Genomic DNA, 24,644 nt, shown 5'->3' on the forward strand with positions numbered 1-24,644 from the left:
ACAATTCATGACCGTGGTATCTAAAAGTAACATAATGTTCTCTGGGGCATAAGGTAGAACAGTATAGGCAATGGGAATTAATTAATAGCAACAGTTCTATGACTTGTGATGCACAGTGAATAAGCAATTTTTTTCATTTATTTGAGAGCCAATGCTAGTCTGCGACAGAAAATAATTTTAATTTGTATATATTTTGTGATTCTGGAGAATCTGGACAGAAAATTAACTCAGATGATAAAACTCACTGACCAGAAATATAACATTTTAGGAAATATGCCACATCTAGTATTCCATCCACTTAAAAATATAAATGATAGGCAAAGTTTGAGTTGTTACAATCGGAGGAAAAGATGAGAAGGTGAAGAGGTGCTCGCTCTTTCACCTCATGGCTAGGGATGGCGCTGTCATGTAACCTCTTGAGAGCTTTAGTGTGTGCTTTTATTATTATTTTTAAACACTTTTTTAGTTTGAAAAGACTCAATTCTAAGCCTTGCAAAATCCTTCTTTTAAAGTGTTTAAGATAAAAATTAAGAATCTAGGTGATATTAAAATTAGATTAAAAAAAGGAACTAGGAGATAAAGGAGAGTGAAAATACTATTTGTTACCACCTGTATGTTTAAATGAATTTTCAAAAATAGTCTTACAGGTGTTTTTCTTTCCAGGTGTCATTTGGACCACCGCCTAATGACTATTAGAACATTGGCAACTTGGTTGCAGAATTAGAAGCAACAGTAACTCACTGTGACATTTGTAATGGGATGTTAAAATTAAAGCTTGGATTATGAGTCAAAATGATGAAAAAAAATATCAAAATGAGTGTGAGAAAAAAAAAGTTCTCATATTTTACAATGAACTAGATCAGATTTGTTTCTACAGCTCTTGGATGCCTCAACAGGGTCATTGTTATAAAGGGAAGAGAAGGTAAAGAGAAGTGAACTTCAGAGATGTTGCTGTTCTCTAAGCCTCTAGTCCCTGCCCTTCAATCTCCCAAGGTAAGAGGAAAGAGACATTGGAGAAATGCTCTTCACCTCAACTCTAGTGATAGAGCTTCTACAGGACTTCTGAGAGATCTTTGAACTGAGCTCTCAACAGTTGGTTTTCCCAAATGCACATAACTAATGCCTAAAAATGTCTCACATCTGAAAAAGCTAAGATGAACTCTGGTGGCAAAGTAGTAGTGGATGATTTGCACTATATCTGTACTCCCAGAATTTATTAGGGCAGAAGGTTTGCAAATTATTCTGTAGACCACACAGAAGAGAATGCTGGCATAGGAATGTCTTTGGTCAAGTACAAAGTTGCCCAGCAGGGTATAAGGACTCAAACAATAACAGGATGGGCACGAACCAGATATTCAGGGAAGCAAAGTCACAAGCATAGAGTTTCATACACTTTGGCCAAGGGAAATGAAATTAGTGAGATCCAACAGAAAACCCCCAAAAAGCTTACACACGCACACACACAGACATAGAGACACACACATACCCAAATCCCTCAAGAAAGTAAATTTTAAAGATCCATCATGTTCAGAGAGAGGCCAGTATTACAATGGGACTAGTTCAAATAAGACCCTTGCTATCTCCTTATCACTCCTAACCACTCATACCCCTCTAATCAGTTCCCGCCAATGTTGAGAAGTGAGCACTGGTAACTGACTAGCAAGCTGGGAGGGGTGGCAGGGAAAATAAATGCAAGGCAGAGAAAAACGAGGAACCAAATATGTCTTCCTTTCCTTTTCCAGGCTTCTAGCCAGAAGACAACACAAATGATAAGCAGGGAAGATTTGATGATATATTGAATTTAGAACTGTGAAATACATGTACACATAGTGGAATGGATTAGGCATTCTAATTACCAAACTGATGCTGTGTTTCTGATTTAAAGTGACTAAGAAGTCTGTCAGTTGCCTAGTTGGGAGCAGAAAGGATTGGGATTTGATCAAATTTTGCTGTCAAAATTTTGCTGGTAAGAGAGTTTACAAAATAAATTTTCAAAGCCAAATGGGAGACAAAAATAAAGTTACACTTTAGATAGGTCAGAGTCACATTTTTGATGTATTTGTTACACATACGATGATTTACCACTCCCCTAAGTCCACTCAAAATGGCAAGTTTCGTGGGAAGGTGCTCAACTTGCATTGTGGATATCACCTGGCCCCGCAATTTGAACTAGCATTTCCTACTCTAGGACCCCCACTGTCATGTCAGTCAAGAATAATTTATCAAACTTGTTTTTTAATCAGAAATTGGTATTAACCTAAGCAATAGTACAATTATAGTCAATGTTTACAATAGTAGTCCCGGGTTAATAAAGGATTCCCAAGTGATTTCTTAAGTCACAAATAAAAATCACATACTACTAAGAATAATTAAGCAACTGGGTGGAATGCATTTCTTTTAATTTATACTGAAAACTGGCAATTTATTTAAAATGTGCAAAAAATTATACTAATCAGAATATCTATTAATATAATGGTTATATTTGTAATAATACTCTAATGGTACTTTGAAGATTACCAAGTATTTTCACATTTTTTCTTTTGACTTTACCAGCAATTTAGCATTTATAAGAAAACAGACTTTTTGTAGAAGCTTCTAGAGCTATTCTCAGCTAATGTGTATATCCAGGTATTTGTAGTATGTTGTATGCATACCTATGTAGTACAAATAGCATGTATTATGTCTGGTATATATGCTTATGTTGTGTGGAAACAAATAAGGGGAAATATATCTTCTCTATGTTTCCCCAGATTCATTAGCCACATGACCAATTCCATTTTTTTTTATGACACTGTATTTTAGAATCCAGATTTCAAGCTTCTTCTATTCATGTCAACTCTTCAGACAAAACGATATATATTGGCTTAGGTTTTTTTTTTGTTTTTTTTTTTCAAATATCTCATATACTTCATGAGAAACATAAAAAAAATATGAGAAATATATACTAGCAAATTAACAATGGAACTGAACCCATATTTGAGGATTCAAATCTCCAATGAATTCTGGAAAAAATATCTTATTGATAGTCAATGGGAGTCAGTACGTGCAAACAGGCTATAAACTTGCTACTCAGTAGGACAATAACAATTAGATTCTCAAGAATTACAAATGCTCACAAATCACTTCTTAAAAGTTTTAATTAGGAAATGTCTCATGACTGATAAATGTATTCATTATTTTCTTTAATTATTAGCCAGAGTCTACACCTCTCAGAATCTCAGAGCTTTTCCTTTAAGAGTTAATGTCAGAAAAATGAGATTGATATGTACCTGTAATCTAATAGCAGAGAGTAAAAGGTTGTTCTCAATTTTAAAATGTTTTGCAAGGCATACTCACTACTCAAAGTTCATGAGAACTTTCTAACATAATTCATTACTGATAGCTCAACATGTTTGTTTCATCACTGTAAAACTGGCTCTTTATAACTAGAAATTACTAGAGAGTTAATAATGCTGAAGTTTACTGACATCCAAGAACAAAGGGTGAGATTTTTCCCCTAAGGTCAAGAACAAGACAAGGATATTCACTCTCACTACTTTTATTCAACATAGTACTGAAAGTTCTAGCCACAGCAATCAGACAACAAAAAGAAATAAAAGGAATCCATGGGCACGTGGTGGCTCAGTCAGTTAAGCATCTGCCTTCAACTCAGGTCATGATCCCAGGGTCCTGGAATCAAGCCCCACATCAGGCTCCCCACTCAGAGAGGAGCCTGCTTCTCCCTCTCCCTCTGTCACTTCCCTGCTTGTGCTCTTTCACTGTTGCTCTCTCTTAAATAAATAAATAATAAATAAATAAATAAACAACATCTTAAAAAAAAAATAAGAAATAGAAGTCATCTAAGTAGGCAAGGAAGAAGTAAAACTTTCATTATTTACAGATGATGTGATACTATATATAGAAAACCCTGAAGACTCCACAAAAAAAACTACCAGAACTGATACATGAATTCAGTAAAGTTGCAATATACAAAATGAATGTACAGAAATCCATTGCATTTCTATACACTAATAATGAAGGAGCAGAAAGAGAAATTAAGAAAACAATCCCATTTACAATTACACCCAAAATGATAAAATACCTAGGGATAAACTTAACCAAAGAGGTAAAAGACCTGTACTCTGAAAACTATAAAACACTGATGAAAGAAATTCAAGATGACACAGACAAATGGAAAGATATTCCATGCTCATGGATAGGAAGAACAAATATTGTTAAAATGTCTATACTACCCAAAGCAATCTAAAGATTTAATGAAATTCCTATCAAAATGCTAGCATCATTTTTCACACAGCTAGAACAAACAATCCGAAAATTTGTATGGAACCACAGAAGACCCCGAGTAGCCAAAGCAACCTTGAAAAAGAAAAACAAAGCAGGAGGTATCACAATTCCAGGCTTCAAGTTATATTACAAAGCTGTAGTAATCAAAACAGTATGGTACTGGCACAAAAATAGACACAGATCAATAGAATAGAAAGCCTAGAGGGTTACCAGAGAAGAGGTAGGTGGGAGGATGCATGAAATAGGTGAAGAGGATTAAGAGTAGACTTATCTTGAGGAGCATTGAGTAATATATGGAATTGTTAAATTGCTATATTGTACACCTGAGACTAATACGACATGTTAACTACACTGGAATAAAAATAAAAACAAAAATAAAAATAAAAGTTTTAAAAAATAAAAGCTCCCAGTTTAATCACGGGAGCTATGGAAAGTACAGTTTTTCTGTTATACCTGCAGGCATCAATAACTTTCAAACTCAGGAAAAATGCTTTGAGTGTTTTTTTTAATATTTTAAAGATATGGAACCATCTGAAAGATTGTTTTGTTTGTTTTTATTTTTTTTAAAAAAATATTTTATTCAATCAGTCGTTAAGCGTCTGCCTTTGGCTCAGGTCATGATCCCAGGGGCCTGGGATCGAGCCCCGCATCGGGCTCCCTGCTCCGCGGGGAAGCCTCCTTCTCCCTCTCCCACTCCCCCTGCTTGTGTTCCCTCTCTCGCTGTGTCTCTCTCTGTCAAATAAATAAATAAAATCTTTAAAAAGAAAAAAAAAGGAATTCCTAGAAAGGTATACAGTGACGAAGTTCATTGAAATCCAAGAACAAATCATGATCTCTAGAAAATGATAATCTTACTCTAAGATTGGTGTCATTTGGGAACAGATCAAATCCTGTAATCTGTTGTAAGTAGCCACCCTAGGATCAGTTAGAGTAGAGTCCTGGAAATATTTCTGGAGTTCTGAAGTGGGTCCTAAGTTGGTAGTCATATCTGGGGGGGTCGGGGGGTGTAGGTGGGTGGTGGTGGTGGTAGTGATAGTGAGGGTACAAAATATTACAATAGTGTATAATAATTCATGTCCCAGGTATAATATCATATATTTCAAACCAACAAACTGGAGGAACCATTGGATTCTAAAATCCATGGAGGGAGTATGGAGATTCTGGGGATGGGACTGAGCTGAAGAATAGGGATTGATCCTTCACATACATGCTGGACAAGCAATAAAGGCACTACCATTTTGCAGTATGTCAACAGATTATCTTCAAATGTGTCATTTGGAGAATATGTTCTGCACAGAAAGACTCCTTCCCCTTTCTCTTGGCTACACTTCTTTTCATAGTATCAGAATATAGATCCTATGTTGCATCCTGTCCAAAGCTATTCATTGTTCTCCAGTTTCATGGCTCTTGTAAATACCTTCAGGTAAAGGAGGAGTCTGAGGTGTGGAAACGTGTGCACACTCCAGATCTCAATCAAATAGAAGCCACCATAAACGAATATATATGAGGTCAGTATATAAACTGTTTAAGAGTGCAGGCTTTCTGCTAGTTCCTGTGGCTTTTGTAACATATCACCACAAACTTGGTGACCTCAAATCTCCAGTTTAATCATGGGAGCTATGGAAAGTACAGTTTTTCTGTTATACCTGCAGGCATCAATAACTTTCAAACTCAGGAAAAATGCTTTGAGTGTTTTTTTTAATATTTTAAAGATATGGAACCATCTGAAAGATTGTTTTGTTTGTTTTTATTTTTTTTTAAAAAATATTTTATTTATTTATTTGACAGAGAGAGACACAGCGAGAGAGGGAACACAAGCACGGGGAGTGGGAGAGGGAGAAGCAGGCTTCCCTCCGAGCAGGGAGCCCGACACGGGGCTCGATCCCAGGACCCCGGGACCATGACCTGAGCTGAAGGCAGACTCTTAACGACTGAGCCACCCAGGCGCCCCCTGAAAGATTGTTTTTTTGTTTGTTTGTTTGTTTGTTTTTTAAAGATTTTATTTATTTATTTAACAGAGAGAGAGATAGCGAGAGCAGGAACACAAGCAGGGGGAGTGGGAGAGAGAGAAGCAGGCCTCCTGCAAAGCAGGGAGCCCGATGCGGGACTCGATCCCAGGACCCTGGGATCATGACCTGAGCCGAAGGCAGACGCTTAACAACTGAGCCACCCAGGCGCCCCCTGAAAGATTGTTTTAACATGTCTTCTATTTGGATATATGTATCCCAGTAGAATTAATTTATACAGTTTAGTAACAAGTACTGCATTAACAGAATGCATACAATAATAAATTGAAAAGTAAGTTATCATCTTTATATTTTTTTTTCATTTCTGTTAAAAATTACAATTCATACTGTAATGAAAAATGAATCTTGGACAAGACACCCGGGAAGATAAAAGTGAATTTGATCTTATAAAGAGCATCTATCTTGTTCTCTTAGATAATGTAACAATTATAACTGGCAAGAATGGCTACTTTAAATTCCCTGACCACTTAGTCTAATTTTGCCTCCTGTTCATAATTGGCTTTACTTTTTACCACAGTATCCTACTTTATTTTTGCTACAGCAGTTATCATTATCTTGTTCATATATGTTTGTTTATTATCTTCCTCCCATTATTTAGATACAAACTAAATATGCAGCTTTATCCTGTTTACTGCAGCATTCCCATCACCTACAATAGCACCTGGACCAGTGAAGGCATTTGCAGAATTTATTTATTAGCTGGACAAATAATTAAATCAAATAATTAAAAGAAATAGTATGAATTTTACAAAAATTATGGCAAGAATTCCAGAGAATAAAAAACTTACAGATTGGTACATGCTTTGTCTTTACAGAAGTCTATTTTAATTAAATTGCTAGTATGTCTTCATTTCATAGATATTTTCAGTACTTATTGAGATTGATGTAAGTATCTCAAAGGGACAATTTTCCTTTATCTTTTATTTAACTGCTGTTTTAGCCCACAAGATTCTACAGACTCTAGGATATACTATCTTTAGGAAGTTTTCCATAAACTTCTGAGAGAAAAACAAAATCAAAGAATGAGTAGAGATGGGCCTTTTTAGAAATGCTGTTGGTGTTTTTCTTTCTTTATAGAAAGGATCTAAGCTTATATAAAAGATGTCCAAGATATTAATGTTTTATTTACAAACAGCAAAATCTTTATAGCCTTGTACTTCAAACTTTACAAATTTATCTAAGACTCAGAATTTCTACCAAGCTTACAAAATAATTTGTCAAACCAAGCATTGCCTCCCAGTCTTCAGGTTGGATGGTGGATATTCTAGCTAAATTAGTGAACACACATAGAATATAATTTTTTCTGATTTCAAGAATGATAAGTTGTCATTTGCCAAATATAACTTCCTTTTTGACATGCTAATCTTATACCATAATGTCTATTATTATTCTCCTTTCTTCCTGGTTAGAAAAAAGATTAATAAAAAAAAAAAACCATTAAGTAGTCCTTGCATAGGAATATCAAAATGTTAAGTATATTTCAAGTGTGAAATCTACAAAATGTGCTCATAACCTTCATACTGCCAAAGCAACACTGTACAGATGTGCCTGGCAGTCAAGCGGCTGTTAGAGCTGATCTCTGTTGCTGTGGTGAAATGCAAAGGCCCACCAATGTCACTGATAAGATATTTGTTATCAAAGTTATGATTATTAGCTGGAACATTCAGTCACAGCACAGGAACTGACACTTTTTGAAAGGAAACCAAGAACCTTCAATGTTACATTTCAGTCCTTCATGAAAATTTCTAGGTCAAAAATCAGAGCAATCCAAATGTATCTGTTTACAGAGAATGTGCAAGTCTATCGTCCTTCTAAAACTGTCCATTTTCTATCACTTGAAATCACATGACAGAGAAAAGTGGGCAGAGAGCCTCTGTCACGTCCAATTTAAGGTAAAAATCTTAACTCTAATTAGCCTCTCTAAAAAGTCATGGTGGGGCGCCTGGGTGGCTCAGTTGGTTAAGCGACTGCCTTCAGCTCGGGTCATGATCCTGGAGTCCCGGGATCGAGTCCCGCATCGGGCTCCCTGCTCAGTGGGGAGTCTGCTTCTCCCTCTGACCCTCCTCCCTCTCATTCTCTCTGTCTCTCATTCTCTCTCTCTCAAATAAATAAATAAAATCTTTAAAAAAAAAAAAAGTCATGGTGGCTTTATATTGCCTTAATCAGTAAAGTATAAACAACAACTGTAATAAAAAAAAAAAAAAACAGGGATTTTTTTCATTTTAACACTCCGTCTGTCACTCGTGGAAAGTGTACATTTTATCATTCAAGGTTTGATTTATAGCGAACCTGAATTGAATGAATGATCTCCTTATGCTACCCCATTCCCATGAAGTCAGGAAAGACCACCACTCATTAGCACTCATGCTGTAAATAATTTTAGTCCATATCTGCTTTTATTCTCTCTCCTTCCTCTCTGCTCCATTCTGCACTCTACCACCAGACTGATTCTCCTAAAATATCTTTTCATTCACGTTATTCTTTGACTCAAAAGCATTTCCTGCCTCTTAGCCCTTCAGGATTTCCTCCAAGCCTCTTCACCTCACATTTCAGTCTTTGATTTCATCATCTCTCACTTTTCACTGTTCCTCTGACCCTATTCCCTGTAACCTAAACCTCTTGTAGTGATCTACTTAATGTTCCCCTCATCCTCTTTCTGTAGTACTTGATTTTTTTTTCTTTTTTCCACGGAATTCCTGGTGGCTGAAGTTATCCTCCCCTCCCCTTTAACATTCTTCCTTTAAGATCTAGCCCAAATACCACCTCCTGCACACAAAGTTCTCTAGGAACACTAACATAAAGACGTCTCTTCCTCCCTGTGGAGACCCATTACACAGATATTCTCCAATAATCATATATTTTCTTTAGGTCTTCTTTGAACTTATTAAATAAATTAAATGCTGCAAAGCATTTACATTTTTTGTGCATTTATATTCTCTCCAAAGGTAGATTATGAACACCTTGAAGGCAGTAGCCACTTTCTAACATTCCCTTTATCTCCTAAGATAGCTAACACAGTGTTCTTCATCTAATAAACATATAATTAATGTTCCCTAAATCAAGGATTTTTAAAATATTTGAGAAGTGAGCAGGGTGTGTATGTGAGGAAACTGAGGTCCAGAATCATAACTGAACATGTCTAAAGTGACTGACTAGTAGTCAAAGATTTGGTTTGCTTGATTATTAAAGATATTTTCTACTTATACCAAAGTTACATTATTTTGTTACTTGATTGGTTGTTCTTAAGCCATGAAATTTGTAAAATACACTGTTTTAATAAAGTATAGGCATATATATTTGCAAATATAGTCTTGCATGTAAGTATTTATAAGTAAAACTAGATATAAAGAAAGTATCTCTGTGAATACAGATATTTCAAGGGCAACTCTGGAGAAGTCAGTTTTAATGATTTATAAACAAACAATATGCAAGAAATGCAATGACAATGGGGACATTGATATTTTTAATGCACTCTGAATGACATGACCAATATCCTAGTAAGAATCAAATATTACACAAGTCTCTAATGTCCTGTTAAATCTTATGTTCTGCCATATAGCCCTATAAACATATAATTGTAAATCTATATTTTCCATGAAGGTGAATAAGTAGCTTAATTTAATTCCAGTAATGTTTAAAATGTGGTGGACAATTCCAAGTTCCATTTTATCATGGAGGTTTTAATATGCTGGTGTGTGAAAAACAGGTAGAAATAATGTTACTGAAGAAAATTCAATCAACAACTGTTTTGAAATCAACAGTAAGTACTTAGGTTCTGGTTGAAGTGAGTTGGACATATGTCGGATTTATCCTTTCCCAGCACTGTATCAGTGGGGCAGTTTGCTGTTAATATTACATATTATCACTTACCATCTTTTAGGATGGTTTCTCGCTCTGTGCCATCTATCTTCTGCCGGCCAATTAGGAAACTGGTGGTGTCAGCAAAGTAGATATAATTGGTTTCTGCGTGGAAATCTAAAGCACGAGGGTTTACCAGATTCTCTATGGGGATCATGTATTCATCAGCTATCTTGGTATTCAAGTCCATTCCTCTAACAATTCCTGGGCGTCCTTTCCCATAAAAGAGGAACAACTCATTCTTCGGTCCTGCAGAAGAAAGATTACAAACACAAACAACTGAGGCTGCCTAATCTTCTGTACACTGCAGAATGCCACTGTTTAATTAACTGGAACAATTAGCATTTTTTAAATTCAATACCAAAAATTAAACTCTAAAATATGCCAAATGTATCTTGATGCAAGGAGGCCAGCTAATTGCATTACTTTAATTAAAACAGAAATTACTTCCGTGAATGGGTTATATTTAGTTAATTATTCTTTTGTCTATAACAGTCTGTATAGCAAAAACATGACAGATCATTGGATAACTGGTGACAGTAAAATGGGCATTTATTAAAACATCCGGCACATTTAATTTTACAATTCATTACAATCTATCTAACACATTCTGTAGATACTAACTGTAGCATTCATTATGTCTGAAAATGCTAAAAACTACAGAATATTTAAAACATCCCTTCTCGGAGTTTGCATCTAAGGCTGTCAAAAGGCAAACAAATAGAATCACACTATCACAAACGTGCAGGAGAATATATCACAAATGTCTAAACAAGTGATTTATTTTTTTAAAGAAATGAAATAAAATGCCAGTTAAAGCATTCACTTTTTTCTTTACATCTTAATTAGAATGTTAGAGGTTGATGGTGTCTCCCAGTAACTCTGATGTACAACACAGCCCTTATCAAAAACAAAACAAAACAAAACAAAACAAAACAAAACAAAAACAAAAACTCCAAACAAAACACTCTTTCCCAGGTTAAAATGCTAGAATCAATGTAGCTTTTTCTACAGAGTGAATTGACTCCTTCAGACTTTCATACGAAATACATGCCAGGCTCTCCAATTTCTAGAGCAATTGACTTAGTTTGGTCCATACAATTTGAAGAAAATACTTTATATGAAATGGAAAACTTACTGAGTTTTATTAATAAAACTGAGGATACAAATGATTCAATTATATGGCATAACAGTACCATAAGTGAGATTCTTAGCAAAGTAAAATAACTAAACTATAGAAAATTTGGAGAAAAAAGGAGAAAAAAAATGAGTAATTACTCATAAACTCAATACCCTCAATACAAACAATATTGTCAGTTTATATATTTTTCTCTCATTTTCTTTAAAAAATTGTGTTACTGAATATTAAATGTATATAAACTTGTATTTATTATATCTTAATATATAAAGAAAAATAAATCTCATGCACCTGGCACAGATCTTAAAATATTTCCAGAACACTAAAAGGTATGCATGTGCCCTAAACCAATTCCCCACCCCTTTTTTTCCTATTCCCCTTTCATCCCAAAGACGTCCAATATCCTGATTATTTTGTTTATCGTGTATTTTGTCAAGTTTTAGTTCATATGTTGCATGTATTTCCCAACAGTACATTGTTTGATTTTGCATGTTTGAATTTCATGTGTGAATTCTTCTGTGAATTAATTTTATTCTTATTATATTTGTAATATTCATCCATGGTTGTTGCAGTTATTGTTCACTTATTTTCGCTGTTATATGTATTCCTTCATGTGACTATTTCAAATTTAATTTATTTAGTTATTTTTCTAATGTGCTATTAATTATATAGAAGAGGACACTCAATTTTATATTCTGCTTTTATTATTAAATCTTAGCATCAAAATTATGTTCTATGTTAATCCATTATTTTAAGCCTTACATTCTTTCAGTATGATCAGTATAATATATGATAATTTGTCAAACTGTTCCCCAGTTGATTTTGTCTTTTCATTATTATAATAATACTGAGATAAGCATGTTTATCTTCAACATAAAATTTTACACATTTTCTTAGATGATCTCTAAGTATACATTTATAGAAATGGAATTACTGGTAAAGAATATTAACATCCTTCTTCCTCATTGCCCTTACAGCTTCTCAGTGTCCACCTACTTTCAAGAGTATTTTTTAAAAATAATATTGCATATTATTTAAAAGTAGTGCAGATTTATTTGAAAATTAACATTTTCTACCAACTTTATATACATAGATACTTTTGTTTTTTAAAAATAGGAATCTTAAAAAAAAATAAAAATAGGAATCTTAGGACGCCTGGGTGGCTCAGTTGGTTAAGCAACAGCTTTCGGCTCAGGTCATGATCCCAGGGTCCTGGGATAGAGAGCCGCATCGGGCTGCCTGTCCTTGGGGAGCCTGCTTCTCCCTCTCCCTCTGCCTGCCAATCCTCCTGCTTGTTCTCTCTCTCTCTGTCAAATAAATAAATAAAATCTTTAAAAAAAAATAGGAACCTTATATATACAAGTTAGTACCCTCGTTTTAAAAAATTGTATTTTATTGTCATTAAAGTCTTCAAAACATTATATCCTTTTTTTTTTTTTTTTAAGGATTTTATTTGTGATAGAGAGAGAGCACAAGCAGGGCGAGAGGGAGAAGCAGACTCCCCACTGAATAGGGAGCCCAATGTGGGGCTCGATCCCAGGACCCTGAGATCATGACCTGAGCCGAAGGCAGACGCTTAACTGACTGAGCTACCCAGGCACCCCCAAAACATTATTTTCAACGACAGCATCATGTTACCTGCTAGAGAGGCAATATGATACAGTCAGCTGCTTACTTATTGTCGGATATTTAGATTGTTTCTGGGTTTTTGTTTTATAAATACATTTACAATGAATTTCTTCAGTCAAAATAAGGATAATTTCTTAACACTGTCAGTTTTATGGTTTTTTTAAAATATTTTATCAAATGTCTTTCCAACAGTGATATCAATTTCCAATTCTATTAACAATGCATAAGAATACTAGTTTCACCACCCACTTTTGCTAATGTTTTTTTCTTTTAAAGATTTTATTTATTTGTCAGAGAGAGAGAGCACACAAGCAGGGGGAGTGGGAGAGGGAGAAGCAGGCCTCTCGCTGAGCAAGGAGCCTAATGCGGGACTCAGTCACAGGACCCTGGGACCATGACCTGAGTAGAAGGCAGACGCTTAACGGACTGAGCCACCCAGGCATCCTGCTGTTTATTTTTAATTGATGTTGTCATTGGTATTCAGTAAACCTGGTATTTCATTGGTTTGATGTATGTGTGTGTGTGTATGTTTTATTTTTTATATTTTTTAAAGATTTTCTTTATTTGTTTGTTTGTTTATTTAGAGAGCGCAAGCAGGAGACGGGGGATGCAGGGTGGGCAGAGGGAGAAAATCTCAAGCAGACTCCCTGCTGAATGCAGAGCCCCAACCAGGACTCAATCTCACAACACTGTGATCATGACCTGAGCCAAAACCAAGAGTCAGATGCTTAACCAACTGAACCCCCAACGTGTCCCTGTGTGTGTATGCTTTAAATAAGAATAACGATTTTTTTTCCCCATTGTTTACTTAAGTCACTTATTTTAGTCGTTCAAAACCCATTTTAAAGTTTCTTCTGGTGTGTTTTCTTGTACGATAGACAATTGAAACTAAAAACTACATTTCAGAGACACTCATAGAGTGATGGGCCTGGTTTTAAGTACCTATAATAAGATGTACTAACCCACATTTGGGGTATGGAAATGAGGCTGCTTTTTTCTACTTCTGTTGGTATTCATCCAAAAGAGAAATTGAATTTTTCCACATTAGTGTTCTTCCTTTGTGTATATCAAGAGGCAAGGAAGACGGTATTGTGTTGTTTTGTTTTTGTTTTGCTTTGTTTTGTTTGCCAGTAGAGACTATCAGTTGTGACATATTTCTGGAGGTAGCAGTTGTGGTGCAAGTTGTGGAGATTCCTGGATATTAGTTAAAATGGTATGTTTTTGAAGTTACCATTGGCATTTGTGGCTTCCCAATGCCTGGCTTCTGAGTGTGTCAGGTTTCCAATCTGAAGCCAGGGTAGTTCAATGGTGGTTTTGAGGGATGTTCTGAGGACTGAGTCTAGAAGCTATTGCTTCAGGCTTTTCATTGATTGTGTAAGCACCTATCTATTTGCATTCAATCTTTTCTGCTTAAAATAACTAGAATTGTCTCTGTTAATGTAAATGTACCTTGATTGATACACTATATTAAGGGTGATTAAAGCTTAGACAACTGTGATCCCATTTTCCCCCAAACATATGTATGTATGTATGCATGCAAATACGTATATATAAATGTGTACGGTTGCATTTTTTATGACATGCCATCACTTTCCAAGTAGTAACCACACCAGTTTAAAGGCTGGTCTCACACACACACACACACACGCGCGTATGCAACTTCACTCATCTTGAGACTTCTCTCAGTTATCCAGAGGACCTCTTGAACAGGAGACCCAGCATTTAATACAAAGTTAGAAATGAAAACAAAATACTAATACATATATTTTATCACAGTTGAGCCTCCTGGGTGTTTGATTAAAAAGATATTTGTGCTACCATTTAGACTTAAAATTTTAACAAATTTAGTGATCTAATGTCACGGTCTTCAGTGAGCACATGACAAGAAAGTCAGAAGAGATGGCAAGACAGTGACCAGAGAGGAAAAACTGACATAAATAAAAAGCCATTGCTATAACAAAATGGAGACACGATGGGCACTGTAAAAAGCAGTCACCATAACTTTAAAAACTATGGTATTGAGGGACATTTAAAGGACAACAGTCTCCACATGGACATCATTTCTATAAGGACCATTCTACTATACTTGATTATGAAGACCCCAAGTAAAGACCTTAATTTAACTAATTTTGGGGCAACAATCTAAGTTTACAAAAGTCATGTATAAAATTATGTATTAGCTTATTTAAATAAGAAACAAATTATTCGGCATATTTCAAAAATAAAACAGAGACATGTCTTACTGTTAGAAAGCTTTTCAATAAAATTGTTAAAGAGATTGACATTTAATTAGTATAGCTCCAGTTACTTGGAAAATTAAATAATGAAATGAATTTCACTCCCCAGTGATGCTGGATAAGATGAAACATTACTCTATGTGGATTTCTGTTGGACTAAACAACACACCTATTACTAGGAGCTGCTTCTTAGTTCAGATAAGAGAAAATATGGTTAACCAAATATTCAGTCTCATTAGACCAAAAACCTTCTTTAAGGAATTAAGGAAAGGATCTTCCTAAAAATATACCCTAAAGTATGTTTCCCAGGGATCCATAAATTTAGTGACTCTGTAACCTGATTCAGTTTCTCATTCCCATCATCACAAAACAAAACAAACAAAAAACCCAGAATACTGAGAAAAATGGCTGGTACATTTTGCAGGCAAATTTCACCTGTTGAAGTCTTATATTATTCCTGATGTTGACGTCCCCAATTAATAATAAAAAAATAAATAAACCTATCCTGAAGCAGTGGCTGCTGGCAAAATGTTTGATTTTAACAACATACTTTTGCACGACCTGCCGTCACTTCCCAAGTTGAAGCCCATCCTGCAGCGACAGGTCCGTGTTTTGTAACTGCTGCTGAGCAGACAGATGTGTGAGCATCCCCCTGGCATTCCATATGGATCCACTTCACATGCATGGCTTCTGACTACAACAAATAAAAAACAGCACACTTGAAATTCTCCAGAGACAAGATAATTATGTACATCAGTATGTTGAAACGTTTGCAGTGCAAGAAGAGGGAATCCTACCAAAAATCTTTATACCCAGCTATTTATTACCATAATCAGTTGAAAAAAGAGTTTAAACCTCATAGAAGAAGAAGTAGGAATTTGCTAAAGTCCTCCTAAAAATATATTTTAAAAAAACCAATTCTGCTTTTATATTAATTTAAACTGTTTACATGTAAGCAAAATAAGTAACATGATTTTTTTGATGCATGCTTGTTCTTTTTAAAAATGCATATTTCTTACAAATATAAAAAGATACTGTGAAAATATGCCAGGTTAGGTAATTAAGCAGAGAAAGGATTTCTTTTGAAATAATCCATTATATGAGCACTTAACCTAGAAGATATGTGATTCAGTAACTATCTTTATTAAGAAGTTCTGAGACATATATATATTTTTTTCAGTTTTGAGTCCGTTGCCATTTTGAGAACTCTACCACAAAATGAGTGTGTGTGTGTGTGTGTGTGTGTGTGTGACAGTAATTTTCAAAAAGAGGAGGCTAGTTTACATGTGGAGATTGAGAAGTAGGATATTTCATGAGGGTTGAAGTTAGAGAAGGAAAAAAGAAAAGGAAAAGTACTGTATGAAGAGAATGAGAAAAAGATGAGTCAAAGAAAAAAAGGCTATGGTTGGAATAATGTCAGTAAAATTTTATATACTATTGTAATTATATTTCTTTTTGATCACCACTTGAAATTGTGACAAATAACATGGCAATTTTCTTTTAATAATAAAATGGTTATACTTTTAAAAATCGTGCCATGTTTGTTTTGTATTCCTGATTTTCTAAATGAAAAGATCTCTAACACCCACTCTTGTCCCCCATAGCCTATTGTCAACACAGTAGTCATATTGATTCCTTTAAAAAGTCAGTCATATCATGAGACTCCTCTGCTTAATGCTTCCTAAGGACTCCTCATCTCAATAAAAGTATAAGGAAAAGGTTTTATAATTATCTATAGGGCCCTACTTATTATGGTCCTCTTTCATGTCTCCAGCCTCATCTTCTACTTCTTTTTCGCTTTTTCACTCTGCTTTAGACACATAGGTCTCCTTGCTGCTCCTTGAAAAATCTAAGCATGTTCTTCCTCACGGTCTTTGTGCTTGCTCATCTCCCTACCTGCTATGTCCGTGCCTCACTTCTTCAATTATTTCGAGTCTCCATTTAATTTCATTATTTCAGTGGGACTTCCTCTGACCATTCAATATAAAATTGCAAATCACCCCCATTCCTGAGACTTCCTATCTGCTTTATTTTTCTCTAGAGCACTCATTATCTTTTAATATAATAATAATTTACTTGGTCATTTTAAAATTATGTTTTCTCTACTAGGAAGCAAATCTCATATAAGCAAGAATTTTGGGGGCTGTTTTATTCACTGCTGTTTCTATACAATAATGTCTATACAATAGTTCCTGGCACACAGTAAATGGTCAATGAATTATTGGCAAATAAATCAATCCTAACACCAAACTCTAATAAGGTTACTTACAGAATTCCAAATTTAAATTTACTGTAAACAGATTTGTAAACAATACATTGTCTCAACTAAATCTATGTTAATGTTTAGATAATTCCAAATTAGTTTCAATTTGAAACACAAAAAGAGAATGAAAATTTGAGGTTGGTTGGTCTTGTATGTTACATTATTCTATATATAATTGAATGTAAATTGTATTGATGAGCAAGCATCACTAACCTGCTATGCAAAAATAACTAGTTTGTGTTTTTAAGAAATACTTAGAAACATTATAGCCTTCTCATTAAAAGTTATTTTTTTAATTAACTTGTATTAAAGAATAATTGGGGTAAGTTAAGAGACCGGAATGACTACAATAAAAGCTGGATAGATTCTGTAAGAGAGTCACCTGATTTGAAATGTCTCCCACAATGATACCAAAAAAAAAAAAAAAAAGAATCCTTAGCATCTTAGCGTCTGGGTTTCCTGTCTACATACATCATGATTGAAAGCTCTTTCCTGAATATAAATCTAGCCATCATTTCAATTCTATGGTTGTAGAAACAATTCACTAGGAACTGAACGATTTGTCATTTAGACTTGTGCTGGAAGTGCTCTTCCATTTTATCAAGCAGACATGTATACTTTTGCTATCAAACAGAGAATTTATGACTTACCCATTCTAACTCCATACAAAGCACAAGGACCATAACCCCCTTTAGCCCACCATTATAAAGGCAATGAAGAAGTCCTGTGTCTTACCTGTTGGTTGAGTTCTTTTTTGATAAATTCGGATTCCTCGAGCATTTTCTATTTTAATGAATGAATGAATATCTGTGCCATTAAATCGGTTTATCCTTATGATATTGAAGTTATCAGAATTGGTTGCATATAAATAGTCTTCAAACACAGTTATGCCGTAAAGATGTCTGACCTATATGGAGGGGCAAAAATAACTATGATTTTTAATTATGCTGCTTTCAACTTGAAAGAAAAACTCATTGTACTTACTACTGTGGAAAATTCTCATAGTAGGAGAGTCACACACATATTATCGTTTATTTTCTCTCAAAGAATTAAACATTTCACTAATTTAATTTTTTTCTCTGAGAAGGAAACATTATGCAGTAGTAGATAAAGCAGTTCCAAATGTATGGAGAATTTTATTCATGATTCATTAAGAAAACATGTTTAGTAGCTACTTTTCAAAGGCGAGTGAGAGCAAAATTTCCAAGCATATTCAATAAGATGCTTATGGCACTGTTATATAAGATGTGAGATGTTTTTATGGGCTGCTTGTTCATATAGTCAGGAGATACAGAATCTAAAAAAGTATAGCTCTGGCTGTGTAAGGACTGATGAGAAAACACCTTTGAAAATTTATTTTATATGTTCAAAATCCCATATATATATATAATTATGATTATTATTTTAAATCCCATTTTTTTAAGCCACAAGTTCATTTAGACGAATACTTGTCCCAGCATGGGAAACAATAAATAATGAAACTATGTATTTGGAATAATTAAAAAAAAAAAGAGCACTTTACTCATAAATCACATATGTTTCTAAAGCCTATTCATAATGGATTTGGAAGTAATGACACCTGAACAACATAACTCTCCTTAGCAGAGGTCCTGGGAATTGAGTGGAGGAATGGATACCTTGCAGTCATCGCAAGCTTCTAGTAAAGCATCAGAAGAATGAGTTTATTGATCTTCTCAAACAAATGCCTACATGCTAAGCACAATGCTTTTGGGCATTCCTCCTATTATAGTTAATTTAAAATGGTTCTGTGTCAGGGTAGGGTGGGGCTATGATTCGATTTGCTGTAGAGATTCCGTTGAAAAAAATCTGTCACAATTCTTTGGCATTATATATGGCACTTTTAGTATAGATTTGTAGTTAAGAGAATTTGAAAAAGTATGTATGGTTTGACTGTAAAAATTTATTTTTTTAAAGATTTTACTTATTTATTTGAGAGAGAGAGAGAGCGAGCGAGCACAAGCCAGGGGAGGAGCAGAGGGAGAGGGTGAAACTGACTCCCAGTTAGCAAGAAGCCTGACTGGGTCTCATCCCAGGACCCTAATCATGACCTGAGCCAAAAGCAGACACTTAACCAACTGAGAAATGTAAGCTAGGAATTAATGAAGAGAATCATTCCATGTTAAAGCCCAAATAATGTTTTCCAATATAAGGGTCATTCCCCAGTGTGTGTGTGCGTGTGTGTGTGTGTGTGTGTGTGTGTACCCACACTCATGCACAAGTGCATGTGATAGAGAGAAGGGGTGGGGGTGTCATGTGTTTATATACTAATATCATTTACACATAAGCTGATATCATATTCTCTAGATACATCTAAGCCCAAATTTTACTTGAGCAATACTTTTTCCCATAAAAATTGCAGGTAAACTCAATTCTTCCACCACCATTAATCTCATGTATGTTTTGCCCGAAGTTTGGAGCCATTCATCTGGGAGTGTGTGGTTCTGGCGTACTTTGCTCTTTACATAATTGCCAATCCACACCCAAGAGAAAAAGCACAGCCACCGAGGGAACAGTTGGGCAGGGTAGAAAATAGGTTCAGTAGTAAAGATGAAATTGTATTCAATGTCCCTGTTCCTTCCTTCAGAAGAGCCTGTTTCCCATAAAATAAGTACACTGTTGCCTGCCCTGCTACTCCCGATACCAGTGGGAGGAGCTTAGAGTGGTAGCTAGACCATTCCGCCTACAGCCCAAATATTTAGAAAAAAGTATCTATGTTGGATGACTTAGTGACAGAGTAAGCATATGTTTAAGGAATCAGAAAAAACACAGGAAATAGAAATGAAAAAAATGAATAACTAAAAACCAGACATTAGAAAACGTTTTAAAAGTAATCCTGAGGAAAATTATTTGAATTTCTTATAAGGTTTAAAATTGTAATTACATATAGGTAAAAAGAAGACCCATCATAATCATTTTAGAGATTAGATCCTCTAAAAGTCATAACTAAGGCTTTCTAAAGAAATCAAGTTTTTACGACAGGCAAAAGTACAAAAGAAATAACTGGCCTCATCTCTAATATTGGACACTTTTTTTACTCCCAGATTAGTGCATTTGTTTGTCTTTCAAGGAAGGTAAAAGAATTTCATTGTTAAAAACTGATTAGAAATAAAGGTAACTTTAATGGATCATTACAGAATATTTTTGTCTTGGATTGCAAAAGAAAGAAAAGGGATTCACATATTTCGGCTCCATAGAATAAGAATCTCAGAAGAAATTAGTGCGATCACCAAGGTAAAATTCAATTGAAGAAAGTACACTAGCGAATAAGCTTATTTCAACTTAGAGATCTCCTTTAAGTGTCTACTGAGTGTTATCAGCAAAACCTTGTAATTCAGCAAGGGAAAAACTATACAGATGGTAAAGATCTTGACCTCAGTGACTTTCACAGGATTCTCATTCTAGGAAGTACTTGAATACATCAGAAGGCAACATGTAGTCCAGCCTTTGAAAATAATAAAAATATTTTTGTGAGCAGCCATATGCCTTTGTTAGCACAATATCTCCAAGGCCACATGGGAGAGATGATAGTCCAGCTCCTTATAAATGAACTATTTTTTTCCTTATAAATAAACGATTTAAATTAGTTTTAGTAAGTTTTACTTTTAACAGGTCAAAACATCTGTCCTATTCTAATTCCTTTCTTACTAGTGTGGCAATTGTGCTTTTGCTTATTGTTTTTGTTTTATTTTTGTTGGCCTTTGTTTTGTGTGCTTTGCTTTTAATAGAGCAAAGGAGGAAGTCAGAGGCATCTCCAATATTATGGAATGCACTGTGAAAAGAACATTCTCCCTCATAGGAAATACATCACAATTTTTATGACCCTTTACAGCTTGACTTCATAAGAAATTTTCAACATTGCAATTCAGATTTTGGGTCTTCTTCCTAGTACACCACCATTCATTTTATTACCTTAGCTGCATTTTCTAACAAAATTGTACTTACTTGTCTGCCTTGAATGATAGTATGTCTGTTTTTTCCTTGATAGTCCACTACTTCCACATAGTCCAAGTAAAGATCTACCCAGTAAACCAATTTGTTGACTAGGTCTAGTGCCAGTGCAGCTGGCTGCTCTGTCTTTGAATCAATTATCCTTGTTCTGTTCAGCCCATCCATGTCACATCGCTCCACTTTGGCCACATTCCCGTAGTCAGTAAAGAAAAGTTTTCTGTTGAAAGAAAACTAAATGTTAAAGTGGAAGGGGGCGGGGGAGCTTATTCAATAGAACCATCTGTAAAAAACAGAACTTTCCCTTCTAATTTATTTCAGTGGTTACATCTTTTAGCTTCCCATAACCATTTCCATATAATATCACTCATAAACAGAGAAATCTGCTAATGAATATTGCAGGGCATAAGGGAGCAGGTTAACCAACAACTGTAAAATTTCCCCAAAACGAATGATTATGGTGGGTTTATTATTGTATTAGGGGAAATGTTTCTTTAAGCCTCATAGAGCCGATGCACAGACACCACAGGAACGCACGCAGCCCATTTGGTATAAGCTTCAGAAGTGAGCCAAGCCACCAGGCCAGGGCACGTGAGCTATCAGGCTTTATCTTCAACCTGCTTTTCAAATTGCCTAGTAATGTCTGTCTCCTATAAAAGCTATTATGTGGAGCTCAACGATGCTATGAGTGGTAGAGAATAGCAAACCTGGAATGGAATTAAGCAGATGGAAAAGCAAATGTGGTGTTTGTAGCAATGGAAATAAAACATAAATAATCCCCCCAAAACCAATCCCAAATTCTCCCAAATATTCCCAAATTACAAAATTTCATAAAGCAAATACAGGCCATTTCTCCTCATTTTCCCTTTACTTGAAGGAACAGTCTAAAAAGCAATGTTGACCTCTGAGACAAAAAAATAATAATCCTTCCGTGAAACACTAACAGTGTCTATCAAAGGTTTAAATACCTCCAACACCTCAGTGTCTAATATTTGGTTAGTATTCACTATGTTTAGTAAACACAAATCAATTTCAGTTAACCTGACGATATTTTAACAAGATTACCTACTCAGGAGACTAAATTACATTTGTAAATAGAAGACTATTTTACCTTGACTTAAATACAATCTCAAGAATAATCTGATTTACAGTGACTGAGCAATATTAAGATTACCTAGAGTATAGAATATTTGATTTTATAAACTTGGTGAATTAGTTTTTAGTTACTTTTCTCAACACCCTTGCATCATCTAATAGTATGGGGTATATTTCAAGCTAAAAAGGATTATTTAAACTGTAATTTAGCTCTTTCTCCTGCGGGAGGTTTTGACTAATTTTTAAACCTTAAGGCATACTATTCTGCAACCGTATAAGCAGGGTTTTATTCTGCGAAGATATTTCCCTAAATGTTCTTGAAAGACCAATTTATCACAATAAGTTAAAAATTATTTTTCAAGTAACATTCTATTCAGGTGAAGAGCTTTTCTATTCTAGTAAAGAATAAATAAAAGGACATATGGCGTTATGTTTTATTGTCATGCTTAACGTTCAAACTTCTGCCCCTATGCGCTCACTTGCACTTGCTCTCTCTCTTTTCCTGCTTCCATCTTGCATCTCATCTTTCTTCACTTTAAATCAATTTGTTCATAGCTATCCCAAGTTAAATTACTATAAGGAATACCTAGTTTTCCTATTTCTTACTGTAGAACACTACCCACTATTCCTGTTTTATGAAGCTCTCTTTTTCATCCCATACAAAAATGCCTCTCCTTTTCTAGTATCCTTTTCTGACTGGTCCATTTCACAGAGCTGAAGAGATGCTGGTGTGTGGGTAGGTTTGGGTATTTAGAGTTGCAGGCTCTGGGCACACTATGGATAATGTGATATGTATAGACTATGCATAGTGACATAAAGCAGGTGATTGTACCAACTACATGGTTTGAAGAGGAAAGATGAGTCTGGAGCTAGAGACTTCTTGGAAGTCATCTTGAGATGACTTAATTACATGCAATCCCAAAAGGGATGTAAAAAAGAAAAGTGTGCTAAGATCAGAACCATGGAGATGTGCTGTTGGAGAAAGAAAGCCAAATAAAAATCAGAGGCTATGGTCAAAGAGATCACACAGACTTTCATAGAAATCTAAGGGAGAAAAGTTCCAGAATAAAGGACCGCAGTGGCTGGCTGGGTCAATCACTTCACAAAATAAAAAATAACATAGATTAAGAAAATGCTGTTGAATTTGGTATTTGTTAAAATACTAGTAATTTTGAGAAGTTACTTGAGAAGTTGGAGGAAGAGTGAACCAGCTGATGATGAAAGGGGTCGGGAAAATGTGATTTATTTTTCTAAGATTTTCAGTGATATTGACCTACTATTGCAGGAATGATGCAAGTGATTCTCATATTTATTCCAGATCATAATAGAACTAGTTGAGGTAACTCTCTGAGTAGTTTCAGCCAAAATATGGGGGAAAAAGTATAAATATATGACTCATCAAAATCTCCCTGTTTTAATGAAGAGTAAAATCAAAAGAACAGGAAGGCTTTGAGTATGTGAAGAAAAACAAAGAACTAGAAGAAACAGTAAAGAATTTATTATCTTTGTATTCCCAACACATAGTAAAAAAAAACTAGTGCCCAGTGGAGACATAAAAGATGTTCCTTACACCAAATTGACCTTTCTCAAACTTCAGAACACTGACTATGATGAGTTCTGTTCACTTATAATTGAAATGCAAGAAATGGAAGAGTTCACCAGGATAATAGCACTGATACCATAAAACTGTAAGCAGCAAGCACCCATAGTCACATTACGCACTTTTTTTTTTTTTTACTTGTTTTAGTAATGTTTAACCTTAGTTTAAAATCTCCTACTACTGTTACAGAGAAAAACTTCATTCTCAGGGCATCTTTAATTGAGGCATAGTTATATTAGAATTGAAAGCAAGAGCTAAAGTTTGCATCTAAAATCTAACCAAATTTCATTTGTGATAGAAGTGTAGCTTGGTTGAAAAATCACTCTTTTCTTTCCTATAAAATATCTGTCCAAATCTTAGAAAAAGTAAATAATGTTTTGTGAACCCCATTATCTCACTGATCTTCCCCTCTGAGATAGAAGGGGCAGATTATTTTTATTTTACAGAGGAAATAGGCTCAAAGTCCACATGATTAGCCACTACCAGAGCCATAACTTGAATGTTTGTCATGCCTTTAGTTTTTAACTCATTATTTTGAAATAATTTC

At 34.9% G+C, this 24,644-nt stretch overlaps 1 protein-coding gene across 1 annotated transcript in view; it reads right to left on the minus strand.

Annotated features, from left to right (window-relative positions):
* The window catches only part of LRP1B (LDL receptor related protein 1B), a 1,839,752-nt gene that overhangs the window by 759,829 nt on the left and 1,055,279 nt on the right, over positions 1–24,644 (minus strand). Inside the window, exons 8-11 of the mRNA XM_045868938.3 lie at positions 21,400–21,622; positions 18,172–18,343; positions 15,724–15,867; positions 10,182–10,418 (exon numbers count right to left, since the gene is read on the minus strand). Coding sequence (XP_045724894.2) covers positions 10,182–10,418; positions 15,724–15,867; positions 18,172–18,343; positions 21,400–21,622 — 776 coding nt within the window. The remainder of the gene's footprint in view (positions 1–10,181; positions 10,419–15,723; positions 15,868–18,171; positions 18,344–21,399; positions 21,623–24,644) is intronic.

The sequence above is a fragment of the Mirounga angustirostris genome, unplaced genomic scaffold, assembly GCF_029215605.1.
Source record: "Mirounga angustirostris isolate CCGP_5_RB_7025 unplaced genomic scaffold, mMirAng1.0.hap1 SCAF_3, whole genome shotgun sequence".
Lineage (NCBI taxonomy): Eukaryota > Metazoa > Chordata > Mammalia > Carnivora > Phocidae > Mirounga > Mirounga angustirostris.